General features: G+C 38.0%; 1 protein-coding gene across 2 annotated transcripts in view; it reads right to left on the bottom strand.

Moving 5' to 3' along the window:
• LOC137284583 (rap1 GTPase-GDP dissociation stimulator 1-like) overlaps nt 1-16819 on the bottom strand; it is an 81755-nt gene that overhangs the window by 30075 nt on the left and 34861 nt on the right. For both annotated transcript variants that reach the window (XM_067816454.1, XM_067816453.1), the window contains exon 5: nt 8709-8855. In XM_067816454.1, coding sequence (XP_067672555.1) covers nt 8709-8855 — 147 coding nt within the window. The remainder of the gene's footprint in view (nt 1-8708; nt 8856-16819) is intronic.

The raw sequence follows: 16819 nt of genomic DNA on the forward strand, positions 1-16819 counted from the left end.
GTAGTGGATATCCCCTGGTCAGTGTGACTGTGGTATGGACACATAGGGAACAGTGGTAATCTGGGTGGTTATGTGGTTATGAATTCCAAAAGAAATATGAATATTACAAATGTTTGAAACTATATGAAATAATACATAAATCAATTCTTAAGTGTGTTTGATGCTCAGATAGCCATTCTTGTCAGCTATGTGTTATGATACTGAATTGGCAGCCAATGGAATCCATACTTATTACTAAAATGTCATTTCCCACGATTCATATGTGACGTTAATGAAAGGCACAATCTTAGGACGTCTATTTAGCATCATCACAAAAACCATTGGTAAGGAATAAACATACTTTGTTTAGTTTAAGAACTCGTGCTGTTTTCTTGCATGTTTTCATAAGCAAACGTATATCTCTCAATATATACTGGTACTCACCATGTTTTTGCAGTTTTACATGGATTTGCATTTCTTTTGGTGCTGAGTATACTTTGTACACTCAACTACACATTGGTATCAGTAGGTCAAATACGATTTGATGAGTAAGTAAACCAGAGGTTTACAGCAAGAACAATGACCCATACTGTTGTGTCACACAGTCAATGAGCTCATGCACTGTATTCATCTAATCCTAATTTCAGTGAGTACCAACCAAGAAGTTAGCTGAGATTGTGTGAGTGAGTTTAGTTTTATGCCACACTCACCAATATTCCACCTATATGGCATTGGTCTGTAAATAATCGAGTCTGGACCAGACAATGAAGTGATCAACAACATGAGCACTGATCCGTGCAATTGGGAATTGATGACATTTGTCAACCAAGTCAGCGAGGCTGATCACCCAATTCCGTTAGTCACATCTTACGACAGGCAGAGTTGCCTTTTATGGGAAGCATGGGTTGATGAAGACCTATTCTACCCCTGGCACAGATTGAGATATAGTATTGAAAAATGTATTTTCTTGAAAAAAAGCTGTAACACCCAATTTTAATCCGAATGGCTCTTATATCATGGCTTATTCAAAGACATCTAATTAATTATATTCTTAATTAAGTTGTTTGATAATTTTAAATAAACTTTTGTATGAATGGTGAGTGAATGGTTTGTCTGGTTTTGTCAAAATTTATATCTGTATCCCATTAGATTCCTGCATATCTTCTGACTCAGTAGTTCCCTGGCTAGACTAAGTCTTAGTCTCTGAATATATATAATTATGATAGTAACAATTTGAAAAGGAGCCCGAGGGAGACCAGAGATTCAGGAAATCTAGACTTGCTTCATTTAAGGCTTTAGCACTGCAGAGATGGCTTGGCATTAGGCAAAATAATGTGGGACTGTGAGAGAGACTATTCCCTGGCCGGTGAGTTTTGACTGTAATGTGGATTCAGAAATAAACTTCAAATTACATACAGAAATTTGAGTGAGTGAGTGATGGAGTGACTTTTATGCTGCTTCAAGTGATTTGGCAAATTTGGCTCTGGGATAGTGCTATGGAATCTGTTGTCTGGTTTGGGGTTTTGATGTTGGATTAAGCATAAGGTTTGATGTTTAGGTAAAATCATACTTCAAAAAGTCAGGACATTAATTGTTATTGGTAATCAAGTAACTATTAGATTCAATCAAGATGAATAACCTTTTACTTATTTCTCACAAATATATTTTATCAAAATTCTGTTTATCTCATACACATCAGCCTTCTAAGCGTAACAAGCTGCCACCACCAATGTGATTTCACCAGAGTAACTTGGGGGAAAATGATCATACAAATCCCCTAATGTTAAAATACCCAGAAAACCTACTTCAGTGACTACATCATGGGCATGTTGAAGATAGCCAATATGAATGTTCTCGTATGAATGGCCAAATGGTGGAGCCCAGCATAAGACCATCATGGCGCTTTGGGCCAACTAAACTCCAGTTGGCCTACAATGGATGGCGGCATACCTGGAATGAGGCAGGGAGCAACTGGTAGGCTTCATCCTTGAGTTAACCTGAGATTTAGGACTAATCAGGTATCAAAACAAGCTGGAGTGCTTCCTGGGGAGGGGATCTCCAGGCTGATGGAGTATGACAGTGTGAAATTGGCCTCATCCTGATGCAGCACATACATTAGCGCTTCACTACCTGCTGTAGCCTGGATGTCCCAGAACAGCTTGGTGCCGGTGTTTAGTCAGTCTGTTTGGGGCCCAGTGGTTCCACATATTCTGGAAACTGGTTATGTATGTGTAAGTGAGTGGCCAGTGCCTGAGTGTGTGGATGAGTAACTGAGAAGGTGAATGAAAGTGATGGTGAGTAGGGAGGTGAATGTCTGGATGTATGAATGAATCAAGTTTCTGGGCGAATGAAAATTTTGATGAGTGAGTGAGTCATCATTGAGAAAGTAAATGAGGCGAGAATGACTTAAACTTGCATAAGTTAATAATAATTACTTTAAATGATAATTTCTATAAAATATAAGTATTCCTAATGACTTGAGTTGTTAGACTGCTAATCTAGACTTGCCTCTTCAAAAGATAATATTACTATACACCAATGGGTGTAGCATTCAGTACAGTCTTGGAGCAAGGCTTAGAATAACTGTATCAATGAGTGAATGAGTACATGTAACATGAGAAAATTAGGGAAAAAGTGTCCATTTATTCCATTCTTTGGGAAATGTTTAATCTATATGCATACATATTACTTTTTCTCTTATGCATTGGCATTGGCTAGTGGTATGCTTGCAAAATGGAATATCCCCTACTTTTTGAATGGCATATTTCCTGAGCTGATAATTAGTAAGAAGGAATCAGTGTCTCAAGTACTTGTACTCTGTACCAAACATAAGTTATCTTATCTCGGCCATGTCTGCATCAGCAACAAGAAACAAGATGTCCCTCCTAAAGAACCTACTTCAAACTGGCTACTTCCTCAACTGGCCACCCATCCATCATGTCCAGCTGACAGTCTTAACATTAACCTGGAGCAGTTGTGTGAGAGAACAGTCCACTTAACATTACCTTTTTATAGCTAGTGGTCAAGAAACTAGGGTGTTTGCAAGTCCATGCAGGCTTGAAAAGGAAACTTGAATGGCCAGTTATGCATAAATCAATAAAAAAACTGATACTTTGGTCAAGTAAATGTATCATAATGAAATATGGAACATTATTTTAATGAACTTAGGCTAAAAAGAACACTGAGAGTTAAGAAGACAAACTGATCACTATCTATACAACTCAAAATGAAGTAAAAGAACACCTGACCCTTTCAACTGATCATGGCATGCCAGAGCAGCGTAAGTAAAATTGGGTGGTACTTGGCTTTGACTAAGTAGTATGAAGTGGACTGGACTAAAATAAGAGAGCTATACAAAAGCAAATGCAATGCAAATGCTACAAACAATATGTTTAGTTACATATTCATGTATTTCTCAAGTAACAAAGTAATGGATCCTGGTGTAAGGATCCATACCAAAAACATCAAAACAAATTGTGCAAGTAAGTGAGTGAGTTTAGTTTTATGCTGCAATATTATTTTAGCAATATTCCAGCAATATTAAAGTGGAGGACACCAGAAATGGGCTTCACACTTTATACCAATGTGGGGGAATTGAACTTGGGCCTTTGGCATGATGAGCAAACGCTTTAACCACTAAACTATACCCTCTGATCCTTTAACAAACACACACACATATATATCAGATATGCAATACGTTGCAATATTTACCTAAACAAAGATGCTTAGTCCATTGTCTGGACCAGACAATTTCCTTTACTAACATCAAGGTATCCAAACATCCAAACAATTGGGATATGATGACATGCATCAGCCAAATCAGCAAGTCTGACCTTTAGATTTTTTAGATGCCTCTTACAATAAACAGGGGTTTCTGAAAACCAGCAGTAACCAGGCTCTTCACAGGACCTACATCTTGCAGAACTAGCAGACCAACGTTTAGTCTCTGAATAGACATAATATTGATGGCAACAAATAAAGCCATGTAAATTGAAAAGGAGCAAAAGTGAGATGTGATTTAGAATCTGAAGAATTCTAGACTTGCTTTCTTAAGAGTTTTACCATCAGTAGGGAAATTAAAGTGTTTGAGAAACTGTGAGACAGACTCGGTCACTTTGTACATGTACATTTACAGAGCATGTTTTTAAATGATTGCTGTGATGTGAGATGAAGAGAGGTGAATTGCTGAGCGAGACAAAGTGGTATAGGGGTGACTTAAAGATCATAAATACATAAATCATTTACTGACATTGTTACAAATGAAACTCTGTCATTAAAACTACTGATTTCGACATGTAGATATGCCAACCAATCAGTAGGGCACGTCTTCATGACGTAACGCGAGGTATGCCTATGTGGGCCATTGTAGAATGCATGTACACCTCTAGGGGTAAATTATCTTGTTTACAGGTTTGCCTACAAATGCAATCATGACAAAAATTAACGATTTATGTTTTCACAATTGTCTTTAATGTCGTCATCAGATTTGCCTTGCTTCCGACTTGTTTGTCAAAATTGTTGTTGTTATAATGGATAAAAATCATTATGTTAGAAGCTGTGTCATGCAAAATCGTTTTGGGCATGATTCAAAAACATATTTAACTATGATTCTCCAACAGACTTTAGGCCGTGATGCCACGATTTTAAAAAATGGCAACACTTTGTCACGAACATCCTGCAGTCTGAGAAGAAATGCTTTTGTTTCTACTGAGTTACAAATTTTAAACTACTTTATACTGGTAGTAAAATATGATTTTGATTGACGGACAACATGCTTGACACCACAATTTCACTCTTGGAATCAAGATGGGTGTCACTTTGACCACAACCTTGCTTCCAAGGAAGAAATCGCTGTGTTATAACAGAGACCATACAATATTATATGGTCTCTGGTTACAAGTTGTGCCATGCAAAATTCTTTTGATCATCAATCATTTACTACACCTAGTAAGTAGTTCTAATTTTTTCAACTTGATGAAAAGAAATCTGACTAGCATTTTCCACCTTGGAAATGAGGTAGGGGGTGAACCATCCAATTCAACAAAATACTACAAGCTTCCTTAAAGCTTGCTTCGCAATAACAAACAACCCATTTAGCATGAACTGCAGGGTCCATGGAAATCTGTGCATGGTAACACCATCACCCAACTTCTGGGACCAATTGATGGCAACACAGTGATTTGACATGTATTTGATGACAAAGAGAACACAGCAAGACTACAAGTTTCTAACACACCTTCTATACACCTAACTGAAAATCCTTCCTCGCATGATATCATCGAGGTTTGCCGCAGTGCTCTGGCGACAGAGTTACGTAACCTGTCTGTGGTTTTGTTGGTGGGCGAGTGTGAAGCAGACAACTTTTGGGCAGCTTTTAATTGCTCGCTATTAACTAACCAAATGTTTTTCAGAAAGAATTCAGTGTTCTGCTTAAGACTAACCACAACTCTTTCAAAAGCAATGGTTAAATGAGTACAAACATCAAAAGTGTATTCGTCCTTTAACTACCAGCAGAGACTACGAAAAAAAGGATATTTTATATGGCCTGTGTTAGCAGTCACTAACACAAAAGAGACCCCTCCTTCCACACTTTCTGATTGGTCCTGGGGCATGCAGCATAAACAGAACTTGCTGCAGCATATTTCCTGTCAAGAAAGATATAACAGTCATGTCAAAGAAGGGATATATGAGACTTTTAGGTTGCCATTGATAGACATACAAATATTTTACTTCTGCAGCAATCACTGTTCTTTGGATACAGCTTATTTAAAGTATTTTTGTAATCTGGTTAAACAAATCCATTTGATGCCTGATGTGTCATGTCTGAAGCAAACCCGAAAAAGAACAGTTTATTGATGGAAACAAGAATTATACAAAAATACTACAGTAATCACCTTATTTAAAAATAAGAATATTGTGGATACATTGTGAAAACATTGATGGTATTTTGGCTAATCTGTCTTCACATAAATGCCGATATTCTATATACAGCTGCCTCCTGTCTGTAACCCTTGGGGAAATCTCACAGAATTACTGATCATTCACTGTTGAGATTTGCCAACTGTGCTGCTATTTGTTTGTAGCATGAAGGAAAAAGCTGCATTGCAAGCAAATTGATTGAGCTTGCCAGCTTTACTGCAGAGCAACGCAATGTGACTGGAAGATTACACAACATTCAGTCGTGGCTCAGAATGATCCACAGTGTCATATATTAGATAAAGAGTGTTTGGAAGTTTGAAGTCTCACTGAAGATTTGGAACTAACCACTGTAGTGCTCTCTCCTGCACATGGATTATCTCACCTCCTCACTTGCTTATCTCTCCATCCCCCCACCCTATGCCACAATTCCCTCTCTTCACTACACCCAAACGTACATTCCAATGAAAGTTTATTGTGGGGTTTGTTTCTTTGTTGTTTAACACTACATTCAGCAATATTCAGCTTTATGGCATCTGTCGGGCCGTCATGGACTGAATCTGGATCAGGCAATCCAGTGATCAACAACATGCACATTGATACCAATAAGTAAAATAATCTCACCATCTTTTAAGGACAGTTAAAAGCACATTTGGGAGAATTTAGAAATACATATTTTGCAAAGAGTCACATACTCTTAACCTGAAGTACCTCCCCTCTACATATCAAACACACATTCAAATATAATAATTTGTTTTCCTGGGGTGGTGTTTATTTTGGTTAATGCTGCACTTAGCAACATTCAGGTAATTGTCATATAATCGAGTCCAGACATGTTAATCCAGTTATCAATATAAGTACAAGTGAAATAATCTGAAGTCCCACTTTGTTGCTCTTAAGAACAGAAAAGACTTGGGAGAATCTGTACCCAATGGGAATCTGTTTTGCAATGGGTTTAACACTCCAAATACACAGCACAAGAAAATCTCAAATCAGTCTGCATAACTAGTACACGCTTCAAAAGTCATCCTAGGAATAATGTTCTCAAATCAATCTGACACCATATGCATGAAATGCATTAAATACACAAAACAGCCATTACCTTCAAATGCAAACATTATATCAAAAATGGCTGCTGTCTCCTCTAACGATAATAACAGTTTTTGTGGTAAATGTCATAATTTATTACAAAAACAGAAAGACGTAACTGTGGCACAAGCTGAAGCTGACAGTTCTGAAGCTGCTCGAGGCATAGCATGTGGGTGTAGTTTCATGTCAGAATTTATTTTAGATTTCAGAAAATTCATTTCCTTTTAACCTGTGCCTTTTCGCAATAATTGGTTCTAGTTGCGTGCAGGAGTGTTTGAGGAAAACACATAAATTGTGCTGCCATTCTCCTGAAGAAGGCCACTACACAAGCCAGTTGGGTTTAATTCAGGAACCTGCCAGAAGTTGGAGTGAAGGGAGCTGGAAAGTGATTATTAGTTAGGGCTGTACATGATGAACATTCCAGAGAAGCTACAACCACGATGTGCCATCAATGCTACTACTGCCTCCCATGTAAGAAAACAGTAGATAATTCCCATTTGTCCTGGCTCAGTGAGGACACAATGTTGGCCCAGGTCCTCATCTTGGTCCTCTTGGTGCTCTCTCGACTGGGCTGTCTCTAGGGTAATAATTAATAGTTGAAATGTTAATTTCTAACACAAAATAGATAATAAGAACACACTATTCCTCTACCAGACTGATGCTTATATAGACTTGCCTCTTTAAAGGATAGACTTACTATATAATCATAAAGAGGGTATTTTTACCATGCAATAATCCACAACACAAAGTGGCATGATCAATGTGCTCACAAACAGCACAACATTGTTATCCTGGATAACCCAAGCTGTTTGTTTGCCTTGGAAGGTTATGGTAATCTGACACCCACCAAGTACCCATTTGCAGCTGGGTGAACAGAGGTAATTTTGAACAAACTCACTTGCCTAAGTTGAGACCACATGTAAATAAATGGGTATAGCATTTGGTACAATCTTGGAGGAAGGTGAGATGCTTTCTTACTTCTTCTGTGTTATCCCACTGTCGTCTTGACTTTTACTTCATGGTTAAGCATTACTTGGTTTTGAGACAGCTTCAGGCAAACTGTCCGTTATCACATGGACTCCTAATAACCACCCTGATAGTGTTTTTAATGAAAGAGCACTTCAGCTCACCTTGCTATATCTCCACAGTTTAAGATGTCAATGAAGATAAAAACTAGTTGATATCAGCATATATATATATGGAGGGAAAAAAAATATGGGATCCCATGAAAACACAAGGTTTCGCCAGAAGCTTTGTATTGCATAGCTTGTGAGGAAACCTGGGAAAAACATAAAGGATACTTGGCCTTCCATGTGAATCCAAATCTCTTTTCCCTCAGTATATATTCAAATGTTCTGAGACCACAAGTTACAGATACATATAATTTGTTTCTTTGTTGTTTTACATTGCACTCAGCAATATTCCAGCTATATAGTGGCGGTCCATGAATAATCGAAACTGGACCAGACAATCCAGTGATCAACAGCATGAGCATCAGTCAACACAGCTGAGACACCAACCAAGTCAGAGAAACTGACCAGTTTTACACTGCAAATATAATGTGTATTGGTTTGGTTAATGGCTTCTTCAATGACCTTCATATGCTTACCCATAGGCTAAAATAGCCACAAATGGGTTATTGGTTTCCTTGTTGACGTACTGATGTCTGTCCATAAACAGTAATTAATGTTAACGTTTTCTGTGCTGCCCTACCAATGTCTTACCATGAGTATTGGTGAGGTTGAGTAGGAATCCACATGCAATGGTCCTGAGTCTGTCAGCGCCTTCGGCATCATTCTTCAGTTGAGTCCTGAGGAGGTCCAGCAGCTGCTTCATGGCATTAGCTTCATCTACAGCATTACGGCCAGCATCTACAACACAATGATACCATCCAGAGTGTCACACCTGTATACGTATCATAATGCATGGCACCATCCAGATATATAAGTATATACCGTTGTACATACCAATCATGTACAACACTATGATATCAACCAGAGTGCTGCACATGTATCATAATGAAAGGCGCCATCCAGATATATAAGTATATACCGTTGTACATACCAACCATGTACAACACAATGATATCACCAGTATAAATATCATAATGCATGGCACCATCCAGATATATAAGTATATACCGTTGTACATACCAATCATGTACAACACTATGATATCAACCAGAGTGCTGCACATGTATCATAATGAAAGGCGCCATCCAGATATATAAGTATATACCGTTGTACATACCAACCATGTACAACACAATGATATCACCAGTATAAATATCATAATGCAAGGCACCATCCAGATATATAAGTATATACCATTGTACATACCAACCATGTACAACACAATGATATCATCGGTATAAATATCATAATGCAAGGCACCATCCAGATATATAAGTATATACCATTGTACATACCAACCATGTACAACACAATGATATCACCGGTATAAATATCATAATGAAAGGCGCCATCCAGATATATATGTATATACCATTGTACATACCAACCATGTACAACACAATGATATCACCAGTATAAATATCATAATGAAAGGCGCCATCCAGATATATATGTATATACCATTGTACATACCAACCATGTACAACACAATGATATCACCAGTATAAATATCATAATGAAAGGCACCATCCAGATGTAAGTACATACCACTGTACATATCAACCATGCACAACTGAGGATACTAAACGACCTTACATGTAATACCAATTTTATTAAACAAGTTATTGATTTGTTATCAAACAAGCAAAAGCGAGTTTGATGCTACATCTTTCCTCAGTTTAATGAAAATGGCATTTCACAGAAGCAAGTATAGCATTATGTTTATTACTCTAGAAACATTACTTGAGAGAAACCACATGCAGTGTGATGACTCTCAAACAAACAAACAAGTAAATTTAAAGTCTAACACCACTGTAACAGAGGTATTAGCATTGTGACGTAATAACTATAAACCATTATGACGCCATATGTCTTGTGGTAATACACTAGTGTAATACTGCCATAAAAATATTGCTGCCGCTGCATTATCTTCCATGGGTGAGTAATAAACAATTATATCATCCAGAGTGACTACTTTCAGCTACACCCGCAAAGCAAGATTTTCAACGAATGAAACATGTGAGAATATGTTGATGAAAAATAAGTTGCTAAATGGAATTATTGAAGCAGTCAACCTCTTTCTCATGTGACAGTCTAAGGCAACATCTTTTTTTAAGAATTTAGGCACAGGTAGCATATTATAACAATTTCCACTATTGGTATGCTTAGTGGTCTCTTTGTTTTGCAGACATTTGTAAAGAGGAGCCAAGTTTAAGACAGACCAATAAAAAAACCAAAAAAAAATACTACTACTGCTGCTGCTGCTGCTGCTGCTGCTGCTGCTGCTACTACTACTATTACTACTACTGCTGCTGCTGCTGCTGCTGCTGCTGCTGCTACTACTACTACTACTACTACTACTACATGATGACTGTACATGTGTGACAATCAGCTGGTTTAGTCATGGTTACCCATAAATCAAAGCATTGTTCACGTACCAGATTGCAAGAAAATTGTTACAAAATTGAAATGTCAGTAGTTGTTTTGTTACAAAAAGAAAAAAAAAAAGTTTAAGACAGACATTCATATCTCCACTCTTGAAAATTTATTCTTGTCACAGATAGAGATACAAATTGCTGCTTTTGCCTGTGGAATAAGACAAAGGAACTGTGATTGTTAAGTTGATTGTAATCCCATTGGATTGACAGGAATTAAGGCTGTCTGAGCAAGCGGTACTGATCAGCAAGACATTACATATTACACAAAGATATTCCTAGCTGTTAATCCATGTAAGTTTCAACTATTGATTGTGTTCTTTATGGGATCAATAACACTTATTGATCTGACAAAGAATACATTCTCCAGGTCCATATGTAATTTTTTTGTATTTGGACAGTATTTCTAGTAATTTAAGTTTCAAGACTTAACTTCAATGCAGTCATAGGTGTTAGAGATATCTTACTAGCAAAAAACAAACTGGTAAAGTGCTTTCAATGACCTTGAAAATAAGCACACCACTGTGAACTAAGAACTGTCAATATCCCTGAAATTCTTTGGTAACAACCTTCAACCCAGTTCCATGTTCATCACAGTTGTAACAATTATGGGCCTGATTAACAGCTGGATAGATTCAAAATAATGCTCAGCCACTTGCATCAATCCAAATGGACCAAGGTTAGAACTGGTCTTCAGCAACCCATGCTTGTGACAGAGGTGACTAAAGGGATCAGTTGGACACATTTGACTTAGTTGACAAAGGTCACTGTATCCCAACTGAGTAGACAGGTGCTCATGATGTTCATCACTGGATTGTCTGGTCCAGACTCCATTAGTTACAGAGACTGCTGTATAGTTGGAATATTTATTAGTGCAACATTAAACAATGACTGCATGAGACAAATACTAAGATAATAAGCGGAAATTATTTCTTTTTCTTGATATAACTAATGTGATTGTATTTCCCAAAAGGCCCTGATCCTCCCACACAAGGTGTTAAACTAGTGCTATGAAGCTCCCTGGAGTGCCATGCCAGACTGTTCCTGCAGGTATTCCACCTGTGTGCAATATATGAGCTGTCTATTACAGGAAGCAGAAGTTATAGGTCAGACTCAAACTGGAGCCTGTGATATTGACAACAGATGGAAGATCTGTTGCATGTACAGCTGATATACATTTCGCCAGCTCAGCAAGGTCACAACATAACACTGGAAGGTGAGATGGTCTCAGTGAGGTGGATCTCGGTGAGGTGGATCTCAGTAAGACTTCATCTATTAGGAATGTGAAAACTGGACCTAACGATATTTAAAGTGACCTTCACACAGCAAATTAGAGTTTGACAACACAGGTTGTTCAAATCTTAAAAGTAGTCAAACTTGTGTTTTCACATGTCAAACACATGTTGTCAAACGTTCGTGTCATTTCAGAACCATCTCTGTTTTGTAGGCCAAATTGATGACCAAAATATCATGTGACAATATCGGTGACTGCGCTTTGTTGCGTCAACACAAGTTTTACAACACGTCACACGTAAAACTTGAGTTTGACGAACTGAAATTTTGACAAGTGCTGTCAAACCATAGTTTGCTATGTGAAAACTTCTTAAGATTGATGCCATTTCAACAAAACTGTTTTTTTCCTAATTAGTGATGCAATATATGTAAAATTCAGACATTCCAGTTGTGGAGTGAATGAGCTAAATGAACTGAAAGATGATTGAAATACAACACCTGCTACATCCCCCTGGCAACTTTACCCATACATTGATTCACTTATAAAATTGTTACATCAGATGTTTTTATTTATCCAAACTATTAAGGTTTTATTCAGTGCATAAAAGCAAGGATGCTTGAAGTTTTGCCAAGTGGCCATATAACTCACACAGGTATACCTATAGTGAGTGAGTGAGTTTAGTTTTACGCCGCTTTTAGCAATATTCCTGCAATATCGGGGGACACCAGAAAAAGGGCTTCACACATTGTACCCAAGGTATACCTATAACCCTTATATACTTGACAAAATAAGTTAGGGATATTGGTATTTTATGACTGATATTTTATCAGTATGTCAACTGGGCTCCAGATAAGGGCCATATCGGTGTATGTACAGATAAAAAATATGCATGAAGTGGTAGGGAAAAAAATCAGAAAAAGCAGCAGATATGCACAAGAGCAATGGTGTACGGTCTTATAATAATTTATGGACGCATTTATTTGAGAAAGTGTTGCTTTATTGTTTATTGACCTGTTTACACAAGAGTAGCAATGTTGTGGTGCATATATGAAACGAAACAAGATTACTTACACGACATTGAATTCCATTCAATGCTCTAAATGTACTCTTAACTTTCCCCAGTACTTTTATACTGAAAAATATAAGGCATACATACTCCTCATGCTGAAAATTATCTGGAGCCCTGTGTCAATTAATAAATACATCATTATTCATAATTTCAAAATTTGCAAATATCCCTAACTATTTTTGTCCAGTATATACTACACAAGTAAGTGAGGATGGGTTTACACTGCTTTTAGCAATATTATAGCAATATCAAGGTGGGCGACACCAGAAATGAGTTTCTCACTTTGTCCCATGTGGGATTCGAACCAGGGTCTTAACGGTGACAAACTAATGCCTTAACCATTAGGTTACCCCACCGTTCCATATATACTACATAAAGGAAGATAAGGAATGCAGGATTCTTTCATATCTTGGCATGATGTTAACTATATAGTATCATGGGAAAAAAAATTCGGGGTCATTTATATCCCTTTGAGTAGGATTTAATAAACAAATATAACACTTCTCTTTGTAACAAATTGCCCAATGTACACAGTGAATCTGACAAATTAGGCATTCATTTCGCCTATTTGCGATATTGACAAATGCACACTGTGTTGAGAGCCATGTATTGACTCTGTTGAGATCAAACATGGAAATCATGCTGACTAAGCACATCTTGCAAACACTGCACAGCCATTCTAACACCACAAACCCAACACATAATGTACCCCAAGAAGCACAACACAGAGTTAAGGAGCCGCTTCCAGAGAACTAGAAACAGTAAACATCATCAGCCAGAGAGTATGACTGTAGCACAGCCAAGACATCACAGCGCCAACGGATGCGATGTTGATGTGCAGTGTGTATTCACCGTGGCTGCAGCTGAGTGCAGTTGCCGTGGGTAACAGCATGCCTGAATCTTGTCTGATGCTCTGTTGGCACAACATGACGATGAAAATCAGGAAATGACTAGTTGGGTGTTCATTTCTCAGAAACAACATGTCCCTGTTTGGTATTGATAAACATGTTTCAGTGGATCAAGATGATCAACACACAAACGCAATGTTTTCAACATGTTCCAGGGAGATAGCAGGTTGTTGCTGTCGTATAAAATATGTATCTGAACCCCACATTTTCCCCATCAGCATCTTGTCAAGTATAACACATGCTTTTCTGTTCTTTAATGGACCTGGCAAATGGTAAAATGGTTTACAGGTTCTGACTGAATCGCATATTACAGCTTGTTTTATCATTTCGAGTTCAGTTTTCTCCTTTAAAAATCCTAATGAAATAAACATACATATTTTTCAAGCTGAAAAACATGCTTACATGGTTTAAAAAAACATAAAAAACATAGAAAAACTAATGAGAGTTCAATGTGAGGAATGTAAAAAAAATCTTTCAGCAAGACACACTTGACAGTATATAAATTTATTACCTACAAGGGCGAACAGACTGGGGTCATATTTTTCATATGGTGCTCTAGGACAAAATATCACTTTGTCATGGTTATGTGATGTCATGAACAATGCTGTGACATCATGTTTTTTCTGTGACATTGCGTTCTACATGTAGTGACGGTGGGTAGCCAATCTGTGTTTGAAAGCAGACTTGGGTTCATTTTCCTCAATTTGATGACTTTGATACCAAACAGAATGTTATATTTGTGCCCATATCATACTCACTCTGGAAATATGGACATCTAGGCACTCATGTCGTAAACAAAGTATGACATGGGTACTCCTATAATATCATCTATATATGTTACCAACTGGCTACACCAACAGCGTAAGAGTCTTATGAGCAAGGCATGTGCGCCTGCATGTAGAACCAATTTACTCATCATGCACTGCAAGTGCACTAGCCTACATCTGCTTGACCTTTCACAAACCAAATGGGTTTGCTCACTGTCATACACTGCCTACTTCTCGTAAATGCATTCTCTGCTCCGGTCTAACATGTCCTTGTTTGCCAGTAATGACAAACCAGGTCACTGGTGGTGATAAAAGACTCCCCTGGGCCTACCGTACACCTCCTTGTAATCCATTCATGCTCGCCCCTCTTAACCCCTTCCCCGTCCTTGATGATAGTGGGTGCATAGTAGAGGGCTCTGAATAAATGGATGCTGTCAGTGTGGAGGTGTGTCGTGCAGTGCATATGTTCCAATAATGAACTCCAATAAGGGGAAGATAACAAGATTGTTAATTATAAAACCGTTGACGGAAAGAATTGTATATGATTCTAATGATTGTATTTCTTCTCACCGAAATATGCTTGAGCATGGAAGAAGAATTCATTCTAGATGATGTGAAAGTGAAATCCCAAATATGACATATGTTTCATTCTAGATGCTGTTGGCAACTTTTGGCCATGTGTACTACAATAACCAAGTCTTACAAATGTCCACATATATGTGCTACAGTATACACCCAGAGGACTTGGCTATGCATGTCAACATCTACTTTAGTATGCATGGGTCTGAAGGATTGTTTGTGGACTTGAACATAGAGGACCCTTGATGGTGATTTATCACCTCTTTTCTCTCTCTGTCAACTGTAGATTTATTCATCATTACTCAATAAAGAACCTATCCATCGGACTGGCCAGTTGTTCTCTTTAAAACACAATATATCTCCTTGTCTGTCTGTTGAAGTGTTTGGCAGTTGATCGCTGTCTAACTCTTGGTGTAAGTGTTGCATGTTAGCTCCTCTACTCATAATCCTGACAAAGAGTTGTCATCCATTCTCTCTATTCTCATTCTATCTAGGCATAAGGAATATATGCCAATGAAAAACATCCACTGAACACCAACTATCTTATGGATAGAGCATCTACATCAAGAGTGAGAGATCAGTGGTTCAGTCCTGGGCTTTATTGAACATTAAGTGAAGGTACTTCTTGTTCCCCTGCCTGACACTTGGATAAGAGAGATTTTAGTTGTACTCCACCTTTAGCAACATACCAGCAATATCATACCAGGAGACACCAGATATGGACCTCACATTGAACCCATGTGGGGAATCGAAAATAGGTCTTCACCATAACAAGCTAATGCTTTAACTACAGGGCTACCCTACCCCATCCCACACCATGGCTATGCCCCTTGCAGCTTAGTATTAAAGGGATGAAACAATCCATGGAGGTCTCTTTTAGAATTTATCTTCAGTAACCCATGTTTGTCCCTAGAGTCGACTAACAAGATGGGGGTGGTCAGGTTTGCTGTGTCCCAATTGTGCAGATCAATGTTCATGCTGTTGATCACTGGATTGTCTTGTCCAGACTCAATTATTTGCAAACACTGCCATAAAGCTCTAATATTGCTGAGTGAAGAATAATCCTAAGCTCACTCACTAAAGCGAAAAAAAAAATACTTTGTCAGCCCAGATTAGTATCCTGTGTAAACTGGGCATGGTATGTCAGTGGGCGATTCAGGAATGAGATGTTCCCATCCCATATCTTTAACCTTCACCTTGAAAAGCCTCATTTAAAACCGGCTGAGCTGCACATAAACCTGAATAACGGTTTCAGCAAGCTGCCTAAATCTATCAGCCATGTTAAACCTAAACCAGAACTGTATAAATGTCACCAGAAAGCGATAAAGGTGGATTTGAGTTATCCTCAAACAATAAAGCTAAGCATTGAATGGTTGTAAATCTGCAATGAAGGCATGAAACCACCATAAAGCCATGCTGACTCAACCCACAAGAGCTGTGTGACAGAATCAACACCCCATCATGAATCATCCACCCACTTACATTTTTAGCTGAATCTTTCAGTCCACCTGAAAAAGTTTGGCTCGTCCAATAAATCTGCAATAAACCACTGTAAACTTTCAGCATCTAAAAGCGAGTGAGTGTTTGTTTAGAATGTGAGAGTTTTGTAGTTCAGCTGTGAGCTTTGTGATAAAGACCTGATACTTGCTGGTATGTGCCTCCACAGTGATGATAATGAGATGAGGGTATGCCCCTTCTTTTAAGTTTCAT

The sequence above is a fragment of the Haliotis asinina genome, chromosome 5 (genome assembly GCF_037392515.1).
Source record: "Haliotis asinina isolate JCU_RB_2024 chromosome 5, JCU_Hal_asi_v2, whole genome shotgun sequence".
NCBI lineage: Eukaryota > Metazoa > Mollusca > Gastropoda > Lepetellida > Haliotidae > Haliotis > Haliotis asinina.